Below are 13,862 nucleotides of genomic sequence, written 5' to 3' on the forward strand. Positions count from 1 at the left end.
ACTTTTCACCTCTCTGTGCCTCAATCCTTCATCATCTGGAACAATAAGTAACTAAATAATTAAGAGCAGGAAGAGGGAATAATCTTTCTTCCACCCACTGTCCTGCTCCTGCCTTGTCTGTTTAGGTTGAAAGGACTTTACTGAGAGGAGATGAAATACCCTGTGCTTTTAACACTGCATGCAAAACGAAGCCTGATCTAAATGAGGGCCTAGAAGAGCTGCTGTAACGTGTGGCAAATGGTCCAGTCTGCCTCTAAAAGCTTTAAGATTTTGCAAATAGGAATGTGGCATTTTCCTCCCCATTTAATTACAAATACTACTGTGATAATTGATTGTTGAATGCTCATAAGAAGAGATGCTCCCTTCCTCCTTATTTTCTTGAAGTTCATCTGTCCATGTTCCCATTGTGATTGTACAGGATAGATTTTCTTACCCTTACATTTTGCTGTGTAATTATTATTTACCTCCAGCTCCCATTGCAGCTGTAGCTCGAAGTATTGAATTGACTTTCTTACAGTAAGCTGCTACCTGAAGTGTCATGTGGATGGCTTAACTCATTTCTTTCCCTCCAGGGAACCTTTTGCAATGTCAAACAATGTAAAGAAGCAAAGTAGGTCATGGTTAGATAGTAATTTAAAGCCAGTATGGATCTGTACTGCTGTCCAGAAAGGCAGTTTCATCCTTTACTCACCAACGTGCTCACTACCTCCCTCATCCTGGCACCAGTGTTTGTCTGGCTGCCTGGTGGGCCAGAGGGAATTATTCCAGTTATTACTAACCTGGCAAAATACCTGGCAAAATAAAATCAATAAAACTTTCAACTAGCCGCAACAACAGAAGAAAAAAAAGGTAACCATGGCCGTAGGCAGGCTCTTTGCCTCCTCACATTTTACCCAGTGACTTATTTGGGAGGACTCTGGAATCTACTGTTCTGTTTTCCCTCTTGTGAGACAGAGCTGATCACGTGTGCTGAGGAACCTAAAGCTTTCTGGTTTCTCCCCAGTGAAACTAAATGTGTATCACTCAGTGTTCTGCCTTTACTTTCCTCCTTTACAGTCAGAAAGAAGAAATATTACAGCATTAGAAGAAAACATTCTTGCTATTCTTCCCTTCTTTGTTTGCGTTGGTCCTGCAGGGATTTCAAGAAATCACTTCCCTCTCTGCTCAGCAGCAGTGGCACACTGTATACCCAAACATTTCAGTTTGTGTGTTCCATGGGTCCGAAGAAAAGAATCACAGAACTGCTAGGGTTGGAAGGGACCTCTGGAGTTCACTCGGTCCAACCCCCAAAGGGTGTCATATAGTCTGATAGCTGTCGCTCACAGTGCCGCATGATGCGCTCGTTACTTTGTCAAGGCACAAAATTCCATTCACGCTCCAGGGGCTCATTCCGCAGGTCCCATATATTACCATTTTAAAGGGAAGCCCTACTGGGATAGGGTGAAATAAGGGAGGAGCGCGATGTGGATGCGGCCGAAGCCAAGGGAAGGGGGAGGAGGAGCGGTGGCGGCTTTGCATCATCAGGTTACATTCTTTGTTGCCCTTGCCTCAGGTTACATCCCTCATTCCTGCCAAAGCATCGCCGCGTGGCTGCAGGCGCGACTCGTTCAACCACCGAAAACTCAAAGGGGTGAGCCAGGCGAAGAATCAGAGAGGGACAAAATCAGAGAGGGCTTGAGCAACTGCGCCCCTGGGAAAAAGAGCAGGTAAAAAACCGCTCTATTTCTGCTCCGTTTCGCCCTCGCTCGGGCGTCCCTCGCGGCCGGACCCGCGACGGGGCAGTTAAAGACCGCCCTGCCCGGTGACACCGGCCAGCCCTCGAGTCCGCCCGAGACCCGCCCGGGGCAGCGCGACCGCTGCGTCCCCGCCGGCACCGCCAGCCCCGCACGGCTGCCGGGGCGGAGCGCAGACACCCCTCGGGGCTCCGTCCTTGCCGAGGATTGAGCGCGGCCACCGCCGCCTCCCTCCCCGGGAGCCGCCGCGCCCGCCCCTTCCGCCGCAGAGCGCTCCCTGCCCGAGCCCCGCACGGCCGCGCTGCCCGCGCCGCTCCCGCGCCCCGGCCGACCGGTGGGTAACGGGGGGGCCCCCCGCGACACCATGGGGGCGTTGGAGTGTCGCCCAGCCTGCCCTTCCTGCCCTCCCTCCCTCCTCCCCCGGCGGTTCAGTTCCGCCGGGACCGGGCGCCCGCGCCCGTGTCGACTATCCGTGCGTGGCGGCCGGGGAGCGGGGAGCTGGGATGGCAGGGATCGGGCTGGGGATGCCGGGGGTTTGGGGATGGCAGGGCTCGGGCTGGGGATGCCGGGGGTTTGGGGATGGCAAGGCTCGGGATGTGGATGCCGGGGATTTGGGGATGGCCGGGGTCAGGTTGGAGCTCCTGGGGATTTGGGGATGGCCGGGGTCAGGCTGTGGATCACCCGGGGTTTGGATGTTTGGGGATGGCCAGGGCCAGGCTGTGCCTCCCTGCTCAGAGCACCCCCGTGTGCCGCCCCGGCCGCTCGCTGCCCTGCGGCCCGGGGAGGTCGGGAATTGCGCTCGTGGTTTCGAGCGCAGGGAGCCTCCTGAGGCGCACGGAAACAGATCGGGGAGATCCCGGCGGGGTCCCAGGTGGCCGGCCGGTCCGTGGTGTGGGTTTGCGGGGCCGTTGCGGCCCGGGGCCGGTAACGGCGCTGGGATCGCTGCCCCCTCGAGGCCGGCCGGTTGTGCCCAGCCCCTCGCCGGGCACCGGGCAGGGACGGGGCGCGCAGCTCCGCGGCCACGGAGGGATACGCGGCTGGGTTTGCGGCTTGGAAGGAGCCCTGCGAGCCAACGAGGGCGTCGTGCCCGCGGGCCACCCCGCTGTGTGAAAAAGCGCCGCCGGCAAGCCGCTCGCAGCACCCCGGTCGGCGGGTTTAGGTGACGCCTGCGGTTCGGAACATGGCTTTCAGCACCCTCTGGCTTGCTTTGAACCAGATGTTCCCGTTATCCTTGCAGAACACCATGGCCACTCTCAAGGAGAAGCTGATGACCCCCATCGCCTCGGGAGCCACGGCCCCCAGCAACAAGGTCACAATTGTGGGCACTGGGCAGGTCGGGATGGCCGCTGCCATCAGCATCCTTGGAAAGGTACGGCTCAAGGACAGCGTGCCGCTCAGGCTCCCCCTGCCGCAGTGCTCTTGTGCTGCCTGTTTGCCTTAGCCAATGGTGGGGAAGTCGGTGGGTTAGCACAGGAATGAATCATTTGCAGTTCGGGTGAGCAACCAGCGACCTACAAGGCTGACCTTCCCATTCAGCTCCTCCTTGCTCTCTCACCTTTCCGCCCGTGCCTGGCAATAAATCTCTCATTAGGCAGAGTTATTTTGCAGGCTGGTGGGAAAATATAGCGAGCATTGGTTCTAAGCCTCTGCCAAACTTTTCATTCCCTTCTTAATTTTCTTATTCTTCCACAACAAAGCTGGAGTTTTGCTCAGTGAGGAAGCTCTGGTGGGAAAACAGTGTGGGCAGAGCAGAAATGGATGTGAAATATGGGGTAGCAATCAGAACAATAAGTGTTTGCTTTTTACTCTTTTAAGGCATGTGTGCCATAATAGCTGAAAGTACTGCTATCCCCTTAAGCAGACTTCTTGATTTCTCTTAAGCCTTTTTTCCTTGGTTATATGACTGTTTTTTCCACAGAGGTTTTAGCTAGTTTTTCAAAAACTAAAAATAGAGGTCTGGATTTAGAGGGGTTTGTTTGTTTGTTTGTTTTGAAAATCTTATATATATTACTCTCTTTGAGGAAAGCAAAGGCTCGTTATGCAACAAGGATGTCTTGTTTGCAGAGAATATTGTGAATGAGTTAAATTTGATTCCTCTTGTGCTGTTTTTGGAAAGACAGATGGGAGCTGCAGATCTTTTTATTTTTTTTTTTTTAACAAGGGCATAAACAGATAGGCCCTGCCCACTTGCAGAGGCACCTTAAATCAGGTAGCTCCCAACCAGATGAAAAATCTTGCATGTACTACTAAACCAGCTGTGTTTTATGCAGATGATCCTTCAACATATTACCCTGAGAATGTTTGCTTTAATATACTGGGGTTTTAAATATTAAAAAAACAAAAAATAAAAATTAAGGGCTTTTACTTGCTGATATTCATGAGCCCTGTGACCAAGGAAAAACTGACATTAAGAAAAGACCCCAGTGGAACTTGAGTACTGATGTGAAAGTAGCAAATAATTTTTAAAAAAAACTTATATAAAGGAGAAATTTAAGGGGAAAACAGTGATAGTTCATTGTGGGTTTCTATATTTATTTTTTTTAAGCAAATGTTTGCCTCTCGTGGGCTGAACGAGTTTGTTTTTGAAGTCCTGTAACCTCGTACAGTGAGGGAGACAGGTGATATCACCACAAACTGCACTACAATCCAGCATTCATCTGTGTTCAATACACTGCTTTAGGCAGGATTAAATTTTTGCTTTCAGATATCTAAGCACAAAGTTTTACTATTAATGAGTTCTATGCACCAAACCCAAAGTAAAAACTGGTTTTAAATTTTTCAGGCAGGCATGATGTCATGGATTTTCATGTCAGCCAGACTTCTGCTCTTATTCTCTTACAAGCATAAGCTGCAGTATAAAATATTTTTGTAACAAAACCGTCTGGTTCTTGTAACTGAATTAGTCATTTAGGTTGGAAAATACCTCTGAGATAATTAAGACCAACCATTAGCCAAGCACTACCAAGTCTACCATGTCCTCTAGTGCCACATCTACAGCTCTTCTAAACACTTCCAGTGAGGTGACCCAACCACCTTCATGTTCCAGTGCCTGACCACCCTTTCAGTGAGAAAGTTTTTCCTCATATCCAATCTAAACCTCCCCTGGCACAGCTTGAGGCTGTTTCCTCTTGTCCTGTCTCTTGTACCCTGGGAGCAGAGCTCGACTCCCATGTGGCCACAACCTCCTGTCAGGGAGTTGTAGGAAGGGGGAAGGTCCCTCCTGAGCCTCCTTTTCTCCAGGCTGAGCCCCCCCTCAGCTCCCTCAGCTGCTCCTCATCACACTTGTGCTCCAGACTCTTCCCCAGCTCCATTCCCTTCTCTGGACACTCTCCAGCCCCTCAATGTCTTTCCTGCAGGAAGGGTCCCAAAACTTGACACAGGATTTGAGGTGTGGCCTCACCAGTGCCCAGCACAGGGGGACAATCCCTGCCCTGGTCCTGCTGCCACACCATTCCTGATCCAGGCCAGGATGCCCTTGGCCTTCCTGCCCACCTGGGCACACACTGGCTCTTGTTGAGCCTCTGTCAACCAACCTGTGCACAGTTTGGCTCTAATATTGATTTCAGTTCACTGGTGTAGTATTTAATATTTAAATTTGCATGACACCAAAACTTCCATGCTGGTTATTTTTAGCTCCCTGTCTGTTAGAGACAAGTCACTGATGTTGTCACACTGATTTAGAAATGGGAACATGTCCACAGTCACAAATCAGCTGCTTTAAATGAGAGCATTTTGAGCTGCATTTGGTGATTGTGTAGGCTTCATTCCTGTGTGTGCTGATAATGAGCTGAGCTTTTCTCTAGACAAGTGATGCAAATTCATGAAATTAGTCATTGGAGCTATTCCAGCTGCTCTTCTCTTTAAGTGAGAACCTGCTCTTGGAACCTGCAGAGTCTGGGGAATATTGTTTGCAAGTTCTAGACTGCAAGTCCCATCAGACTGTGTGTATAAATCTATCCATAACTGCACATGTGCACACATTAATTTTTCAAACTCTGATTGTACTACCTCCTTTAGCACCAATGACTTCAGTTAAGCATATTTTTTCATAGTGTTTAAACAACTGAGGCATTCATTTTACCCTGCAGGCTATTTTGAGAACAGAGCAAGTACAGATACAGATTCTTATGATTTTTCTTCAACAGTTTTATCAAATCAGCTGCTAAAGGATGCAGTGCAGAAAAGCAATAAACCAACATTATTTCAGAGTATGAAATGAAAACTTTAAATATGCCTGCAGTTAAGTATATTTTTCCACAGGAAAAACAGTATTTTAGTTGCTAAAAATGGCTTAACTGCTCTCAAATGGAGTGTAGATGTCTAGGAAAATAGAGAAGTAGTAATTTGAGTTTCAATATAATTTACTACATGATCAGCCTCCTTTAAGGATAATGGAATTAACAAGGATAATAAAAATTTCTGTCAAAAGGCAGGAAGGCTTTGCATTAGAGTAAAATGCCTTTTCCCTCCACTCCCATACTTCATTGCTTTCCTGTTCTGAGAGTGTATGAGATTATCTCCCAGCTTAACCTGGCTGGACAACAAGTACACATGGCTAAATCTATTTTGCAAAGTAAATAGTATTATAGAAATTAATAGAATATAGAAATATAATAGAAATTAATTGATTGAAGGCACGTTAGAAGAGAATACTGGTTTGATAATTATGTGGAGTGTTCTTTTAGGCATTTAAATATTTACAACAGGCCTATCTGCTGGATAGTTTTAGAAGTTTTGTTCCAACTCTGAAAGATACAACTTTTTTCCAAATATAATAACTAAATTGTAAAGTGCCTTTCTAGCAAAGGGTTGGCTGTGAACTCAAACTCCCTCAAATCATACCTTTTCTGGAAAGCCTGAATGAGTTTTATTGGACCTGTGCTGTAGCAGCCTCTGTTCCTGTGAGATACATCAGAACACCAAGATGGTGCCTTCCCCCAGGTTTAACTCTGGAGAAAAGATGCTTTCAGATGGCTGTTGCATGTTGCTTTGAAACAAAACAGACCTCAGCTCAGGGTTAACTTTCAAATGCAAGTGAACTGCTTCACTGACTCCAAATTTTGTTGTTTTCAGGGTCTTTGTGATGAACTTGCTCTGGTTGATGTTGTGGAAGACAGACTCAAAGGAGAAATGATGGACCTACAGCACGGGAGCTTGTTCCTTCACACTCACAAGATTGTGGCAGACAAAGGTGAACCTCCGTTTCTTTTAGCTATTACTGATATTCTGTGACTTTGCTTGATAGTGGAGAATTAGTTGTGTAATCCTAAAGAATTCAAAGGATTTGGCATTGGAAAAAAGTGTATGAAATGGGGTGAGAGTTTGGATGAACAGCACAGCAGTGGGAGTAGCTCTTAATCTGGGCTTTCTCTTACATCTCTAATGGCCACTTTACAATTTGGGGCTTGTTTAGTAAAGTTGGTTTCAGTGAAACCATAGTACCTCTTTGTAGAAGAATGTCGTTATTTGGGAAGTTGAGGTGAGATCCAGAGTGGTTGAATGTGTTCTCCAGACCCATATATGTTGACAGCTGAATTGGACAACGTTAAAGAGTGGTGCTGGGTTTAAATATTGATGCTTCATGTTTTTGGGTTTGACTGTAATGCCCAGTGGAGAAGCTGCCTGTGACACTGTGTGAACAGAATGCTGTTGAAATGAGTGACAAGTGTATTTAACACATTCTGTGTCTTCCCACCGTGCTCTGGTGTAGATTATGGTGTGACAGCCAACTCCAAGATCGTGATCCTGACTGCAGGGGTTCGTCAGCAGGAGGGGGAGAGCCGCCTCAACCTGGTCCAGAGGAACGTGAACGTCTTCAAATTCATCGTTCCTCAGGTGGTGAAGTACAGCCCCAACTGCATCATCATCGTGGTTTCCAATCCAGGCAAGGCAATCTTTTCTGAAACCCTTCAAAATTATGTTTGGTAAAAAACAACATTCATTCTCTGACAGTCTTTTAATACAAATTGAAGGTTAATAGCTTTTTGTGGACATCTGCCAGGCAGTTGCCAACAGCAGACTGCAAACAAATATTCTGTACATTCTGATGCTCTCTTTATTCAGAACTTGCCATGGTGTCCTTATTTTAAAAGAATGCTTTGTGGTAAATACCTCAGTTGTTTACATACTTTGGAGTAAGCGGTTGGTAGTTTAAAACTTTTATTTCTAAAGGATAACTTTTATGTCTGGATGTGATAACAGCCATTCTTCAGCATGAAGAACTTGCCCTGTATTCTCTATTTTCAGGAAAAAGAGTTTGATGCTGAAGCCTGTGGTGGAATAACGGCTAACTGTACTACACAGTTCAGTTGGATTAGAAAAGACTTTGCTATAACTGATTACACATATCTGTGTGCTCACCTGCAAGTACCTCGTTGCACTGAGGCAGTTTGGATGTCTAAAGCTGACTTGTAAACATTCTGATGTGCTTTGTGGGGTGTCCCTGTAGGGTTGTCTTTGCTTGACTCAGCACCTGAGTGAGGCCACTGCAACAGAACTCTGATGCTGAAGTCACGCTGCTTTTAAAGATAACTTTGCAGAGTGGAAACAGTGCATGCAAAGCTGGCAGCTCAGCTGGGGGTTGAGTTAATTAGCTGGGGTACAATTAGTCCTACTGAATACCAGTGTTCTGAGCAAGTGGCTACTGTGCAAGCACAATAACTTAGGCCAGTTTTAAACACTTATCAAAAAATCAAACTGTGACAAAGATTGGCTCGTTCTTGTTCTAGCAGGGCCGAACTCAATCTGTAGACTTGTCTGCAGTGGAGCAGCTGCAGGAGGAGAATTGCATGTTGCTTTTGCAGAATTGTTTTTATAACCCTTTTGTTTTCTCAGTGTGTGGAGTTTTGTCCACTGGTCTTATAGAGTGGAAGTTATTGTGAGCTCATTAGAAGGGACTTTAGTGTCTTGAAAGCCAGACTGATGGACGGGGGGCTGCTCTGTAGTCTGTACAGGTTACTGTGATCCTGGCAGGAACAGCCCCAGCTGAAGCTGTAGGAAGAAACCTGTGCCTGATGAACACCTCGAGGAGGTGTGAACTGTGCTGAGATCACATTCTTCTTGTGCCTGAGCAGAGCAAATGATGTATTTCAGATCTGTATACACAAATGTGTTCCCTCCTGAGAACTGCCTGGCTCCTGAGGGTTGGAGTCATAATTATTACGTCCTGTGTATTATTGTTGCTTTGGCCTGTTGATTAGAGGTTTTTCTCTCTGCTCACATCCTTCTGTCTGCCCCACTTTTTTTTCTAAAGCTTTATTTTTGGAGACACATGCAGCTGAAGCATATTGGTCATGTGGCTTTTCCTGCTGCAGAGGCAGTAAATGCAGAAACTGCTTAGTGCACAAATCAAGACATTAAAGTGAAGTAATTACCATCTACAAAGAGTATGCAAATCTCAAACTTTTCACTGTAAATTGTTATACCCGTTGCTGTGATGATGAACTGAAAGGTAATGTTACTTCAGGAAATTACTCGAATGTTTCAGCCACATGAGATCAGTCCCAGTTCTGAATGCCCTGGTGGTTTAGCTGTGACAAAAAAAATGTGTCCCAGCTTTAGCTGGTAGGAATCGAATCTCCAGAGATCTTCCTCAAATTTTTTGAGGACCCCTCAAGCTACTGTTCAAAATCTCAAGCAGTGCATTCATTTTAAATCCCCCAAATAGTCAGACCCAAAATACTTTGACCAACGAGCTCAGTCATGTTTTGAGTCCTCCTGATTGCCCTACTACCTCCAGTAACGTAGTTGCTGGAGCGTTCTTGGCATGAGTGGTTTAATTTACTGTGCGTGTTTTTCCTTGCAGTGGATATCCTGACCTATGTCACGTGGAAGCTGAGTGGCCTGCCAAAAAACCGTGTGATTGGAAGTGGCTGCAATCTGGACACGGCCAGATTCCGCTATCTGATGTCCGAGAGGCTCGGGATCCATCCCAGCAGCTGCCATGGCTGGATCTTGGGAGAGCACGGTGATTCCAGCGGTAAGGAGCAATTCTGACCTCTTTGGGAATAAGGAATAGTGTTAGAGGTGGAGGTCTAAGGGGTGTTACAAAACTCTGAAAGAACAGATGCGGCTCCACTTGAGTTACTGGCACTGGGCTGTAGTTTTATGAAGATTAGAGCTGAGACAAGTCCAGGAAATGGGAGAGTTGGGATTGTTCAGCCTGGAGGAGAGAAGCTTTGGGGTGACCTAACTGTGGCCTTCCAGTACCTGAAGGTCCACAAGGAAGATGGAGAGAGGCTATTTGCAAGGGCCTGGAGTGACAGGAGAAGGGGGAATGGCTTCAGACTGACAGAGAGGAGGTTTAGATGGGATATTAGGAAGAAATTCTTCCCTGTGAGGGTGGGGAGGCCGTGGCACAGGTTGCCCAGAGAAGCTGTGGCTGCCTCATGGCAGGGGGTTGCAGTGAGATGATCTTTAAGGTCCTTTCCAACCCAAACCGTCCTGTGATCCTGTGAAATGTATCTGTACATCTTCAATAATTAAACCCTGAACCAAAAAGGCCAATTTTGTGAGCTCAAGTTGTGTCCTAAAGGCTACAGCTTAGTACTTTTCTTTATCCTCAGTTTTTGGAGTACCGTAACATAGCCTGTAGCACAGGTCTCCTCTGAAAGAAGTATCAGCTCCTTTTAAGTCAAGGGCAGAGCTTGTTAGGGGTAACAGAAAACCCTGGCAATCCACACTCAGGCTAACAAAATTATCCCTTACCCAATTACGTGACTTTTCTCTGTGCTAGATAAAAGATGGTTTTAAAACCATGTGAAATCAAAGAAGCCCATCTGTCTTAATTCTTAATGATACAGCAGAATATCTGTGTACATTGGTACTGCTTCATATTTTTGTGCTGTGTATTTTCTAGGGGAGCCACCTCTTCAGTGTCCCCTTGCATTTGATCAGCCCTACCCTAATGAAAGCAAGAGTTTGGCTGAGCATACACAGAGCTCATCCTGCAGCAGTTTTTGCTTTGAAGTAACTCAGAATTCCTGGTTACTTCACAGGAACAGAGAATGAGCCTGCCTGTAAGCTTCTGGTATGAAGAGAGGTGCAAATTCCTCTCTTGATATATTTTAAGTTTGCATATTGCTACCCTCTCATTCGTCTAAATAAGAATAAGGTTCTTGAAGGCTGAACCTAACACTGATGAGTGAAACAGCAAATACATCCCTGCTGCAGATTTGAGCAGAATTAGGTCTAAAAGGCTGAACAGCTAAGATGTGCCTTTTTTGCTAGAATTTGAGGTTTTCTGACTTCAGACAGGGCTGTCTACACCTTCCAAGGTCTCAAAGTTCTGCTGTCACGTGCTACAATCAACCTGTTAAAGTGCCAGTACTAAAATAGCCTCATAATTGACACCCAGAGTTCTCAGAATTAACTGCAGGCTAAATGAAAACTGAACATCTGCCTCAAACATGATTGTGGTTCTGACTGCTGCTTCTTATGGTTCCAACTGTTTTAGACAGGGAAATGTGGAGGGGGAGCTGCAAAGTGCTGTTGAAACTCATGTCCTCTCTCTGTTCCAGTGGCTGTTTGGAGCGGAATTAACGTGGCAGGGGTGAGTCTCCAGCAGCTGAATCCTGCCATGGGAACTGACAAAGACCCTGAGAACTGGAAGGAGGTCCACAAGAAAGTGGTTGACAGGTACAGTGACTTGAGGGAACAACATGGATATATGTGATGCTGAAAATAGCTTGTCTGCACAGCTGTCTTTGTGTTGTGCTGCAGCTTTCATGCCCTTTTATTTAGGGGGCTGCATGGGTAAGTGGGCCTGCTGGTTTAAACACAGAAATGCAGGATTTCAGCTGGTTCTTTCATTATCCTGCAGCCAGACAAGCTATTGCATAACATACCCACTAAAGTACTGCAGTGCTTAGAGCTGTGTGTGCTTCTTTTCCCTCATGGAGCTTCTTAAGTGGTTCACAGGGCACAAGACCAGGGATGGGCAGTGTGTTTCTGTGAGCAGAGTGTTGGAATTGGGGGAAATCTCATTCATTGATGCAAGAAAGTTTGTTTACACGTTGCTAAATCACTTGTCTGGCTTGTGATGTGAATGTGCTCTCCTGCACTCTCTCCAGATGTTGGTTAAAAACACCAGGGGGTGTGTGTAGGCAGTGCATGGCTTTGACTCTGAATGTTATCTATTCCAAATGCACTCAGAATGATTGTGCCATTGACTGAAACTGGAGAATTCATTAGCTATAGGTGTGCTTTTCTACTTAACACTAAGAACTCTTCCTAGATGGAAAGTAATTTTCCTTTCAGCTAATCCTGTGAGAACAACAGGGATTCTTTATTATACATATGGGATAATGTAGCACTTTATGCTTTATCTTGTAATGCTGAAACACATCACTCTCCTACTTTGATATTTGAATTCCAAAACTTAGAAAGTGTTGCAGGAGTTCAATTTTTTTTTTTTAAATGGGAAACTTTGACTCCTCTTAAGACTTGTAATTCCCACAGTGTTTTGAAGGAATCTCAAATGCAATTGTCTTTCCATGTTTCCTTAGTGCCTATGAGGTGATCAAACTGAAGGGATACACAAACTGGGCTATTGGCCTTAGTGTTGCTGACCTCTGTGAGACCATGCTGAAGAACTTGCACAGGATTCATTCGATCTCAACACTGGTGAAGGTAAGAAGGGGTGGCTGATTGGATGCTCTGGTTCATTTTGTTGTTATGGACAGGCTAAGTAGTCTCAATTTGCAAGGGGCTGAACAAAGGAAGCTTTGTAAAATGCTTTGAATTTAAAAGGGAGCTTACTCTTGCCATTCCTTCTAGGCTGACCTCTTAGCCTACTCCTCTCACAAGTAAGGAGCTGAAAATAGGGTCTCTGTACTTACCCTTGTGTAAAGTTTGCCATTTGTGGCATGCAGGTTGATTGGAGTAAAACTGGAAAGCTTCACGGAGGCCCAGCTGCAATTCCACAAACCACTGCCTAGCAAAGGTCCTGGGGGGTAGAACTGTGTTGTTTTAGAGCTGGTGTGACTGGCTGCATCCAGTCTGGACCAGCTCTGTGAGCCCTGCTGCAGCAAGGACTCTGAGCAGGCTGAACTCACTGCTCCCTCTGTAGCAGGAGGGATGACCTGCCCTAATCCTGCAGCTGGGTCTCGTCAGCTGCTTGCTGTATATAAATGAAAGTGAGAGGTTTGAGGAGCTTTGAAGGTGAGGTTTCTGCAATCAGCCATCTTGGCATTGCTAGTCATTTGATCCAAAAGAGCTCTGTGTTATTTTCTCCAATGCACTGTGACTGAAATTTTTGTGCAGGCTGTAGAAGCTGTCGGGAGGCTTCCTGTTGTATAAACTAAATGCACATGTGGGGCGATGGGCTCATATCTGACCTCTTCTGTCCGTGGCAGGGCATGTATGGCATTGAGAATGACGTCTTCCTCAGCCTGCCTTCTGTCCTAAGTGCCTCTGGATTGACGAGTGTCATCAACCAAAAGCTGAAGGACGATGAGGTGACTCAGCTGAGGAAGAGCGCGGATACCCTGTGGAACATCCAGAAGGATATCAAAGACCTGTAACTCATGAATGAATGCCAGATTCCAGCCATAGAAAACCAGCATGTTGTGTGCAGATATGGGCTCTACTCACTCTACATCTCCAAAGTTACACATTAAATGCTCTTCCAGACGGTTCATGGTAGCTAAACTTAACGCTTGCTGTAAACGCACAAACCTTACGAACAAATAAAGCGATTTTCAGGCATGTTTTGTTGTCCTAGTGACTTATTTTTAGTATCTAATTATCTGGCCTACTGTGGCATCCTCTTTTAATGTTTGCCACAGGCTTCCATGGAGGTATGACTTGACATGTCCTTTTTAGAAGGTTAGAAATAATGTAGTAATAGCCTGTGGTGGGATTTCATTAACACCACCTGAGTGGAAGCCTTTTCTCAGTCCCAGTGCTGGCTAAGTGTAGTTCTTTCTTGTTTCTGATAGAGTAATTCCTATTTTTTGTATTGATGGGTAGAAGAAATGGAATGGGGATTTGCCTCTGAGCCACCTGCCAAAAACATGCCAACAATAAGATTATGCCTAGAAGAGTCCTGTAGATACTTCTCTCTCCTGGATTAAATTCTTTGCCTGTTAATGATGCCTAGTTTCTATAATGTGGAACAAACTGGATTAT

General features: G+C 46.0%; 1 protein-coding gene across 2 annotated transcripts; it reads left to right on the forward strand.

Annotated features, from left to right (window-relative positions):
- The first annotated feature begins 1,548 nt into the window (after positions 1-1,548).
- LDHB (lactate dehydrogenase B) lies at positions 1,549-13,439 on the forward strand. Of its 2 annotated transcripts, none has more exons than XM_050324329.1 (8): positions 1,549-1,706; positions 2,971-3,102; positions 6,807-6,924; positions 7,444-7,617; positions 9,538-9,711; positions 11,252-11,369; positions 12,239-12,362; positions 13,088-13,439. In XM_050324329.1, the coding sequence occupies exons 2-8, from the start codon at positions 2,977-2,979 to the stop codon at positions 13,253-13,255; spliced, it is 1,002 nt and encodes a 333-aa protein (XP_050180286.1). In that variant the 5' UTR covers positions 1,549-1,706; positions 2,971-2,976; the 3' UTR covers positions 13,256-13,439. The 2 variants fall into 2 exon arrangements, with proteins under 2 accessions (XP_050180286.1, XP_050180284.1); XM_050324327.1 differs by lacking the exon at positions 1,549-1,706 and adding an exon at positions 1,915-2,067.
- The last annotated feature ends 423 nt before the right edge of the window (positions 13,440-13,862 follow it).

This window comes from Myiozetetes cayanensis, unplaced genomic scaffold (genome assembly GCF_022539395.1).
Source record: "Myiozetetes cayanensis isolate MyiCay16 unplaced genomic scaffold, myiCay2020 scf3, whole genome shotgun sequence".
Taxonomy (NCBI): domain Eukaryota; kingdom Metazoa; phylum Chordata; class Aves; order Passeriformes; family Tyrannidae; genus Myiozetetes; species Myiozetetes cayanensis.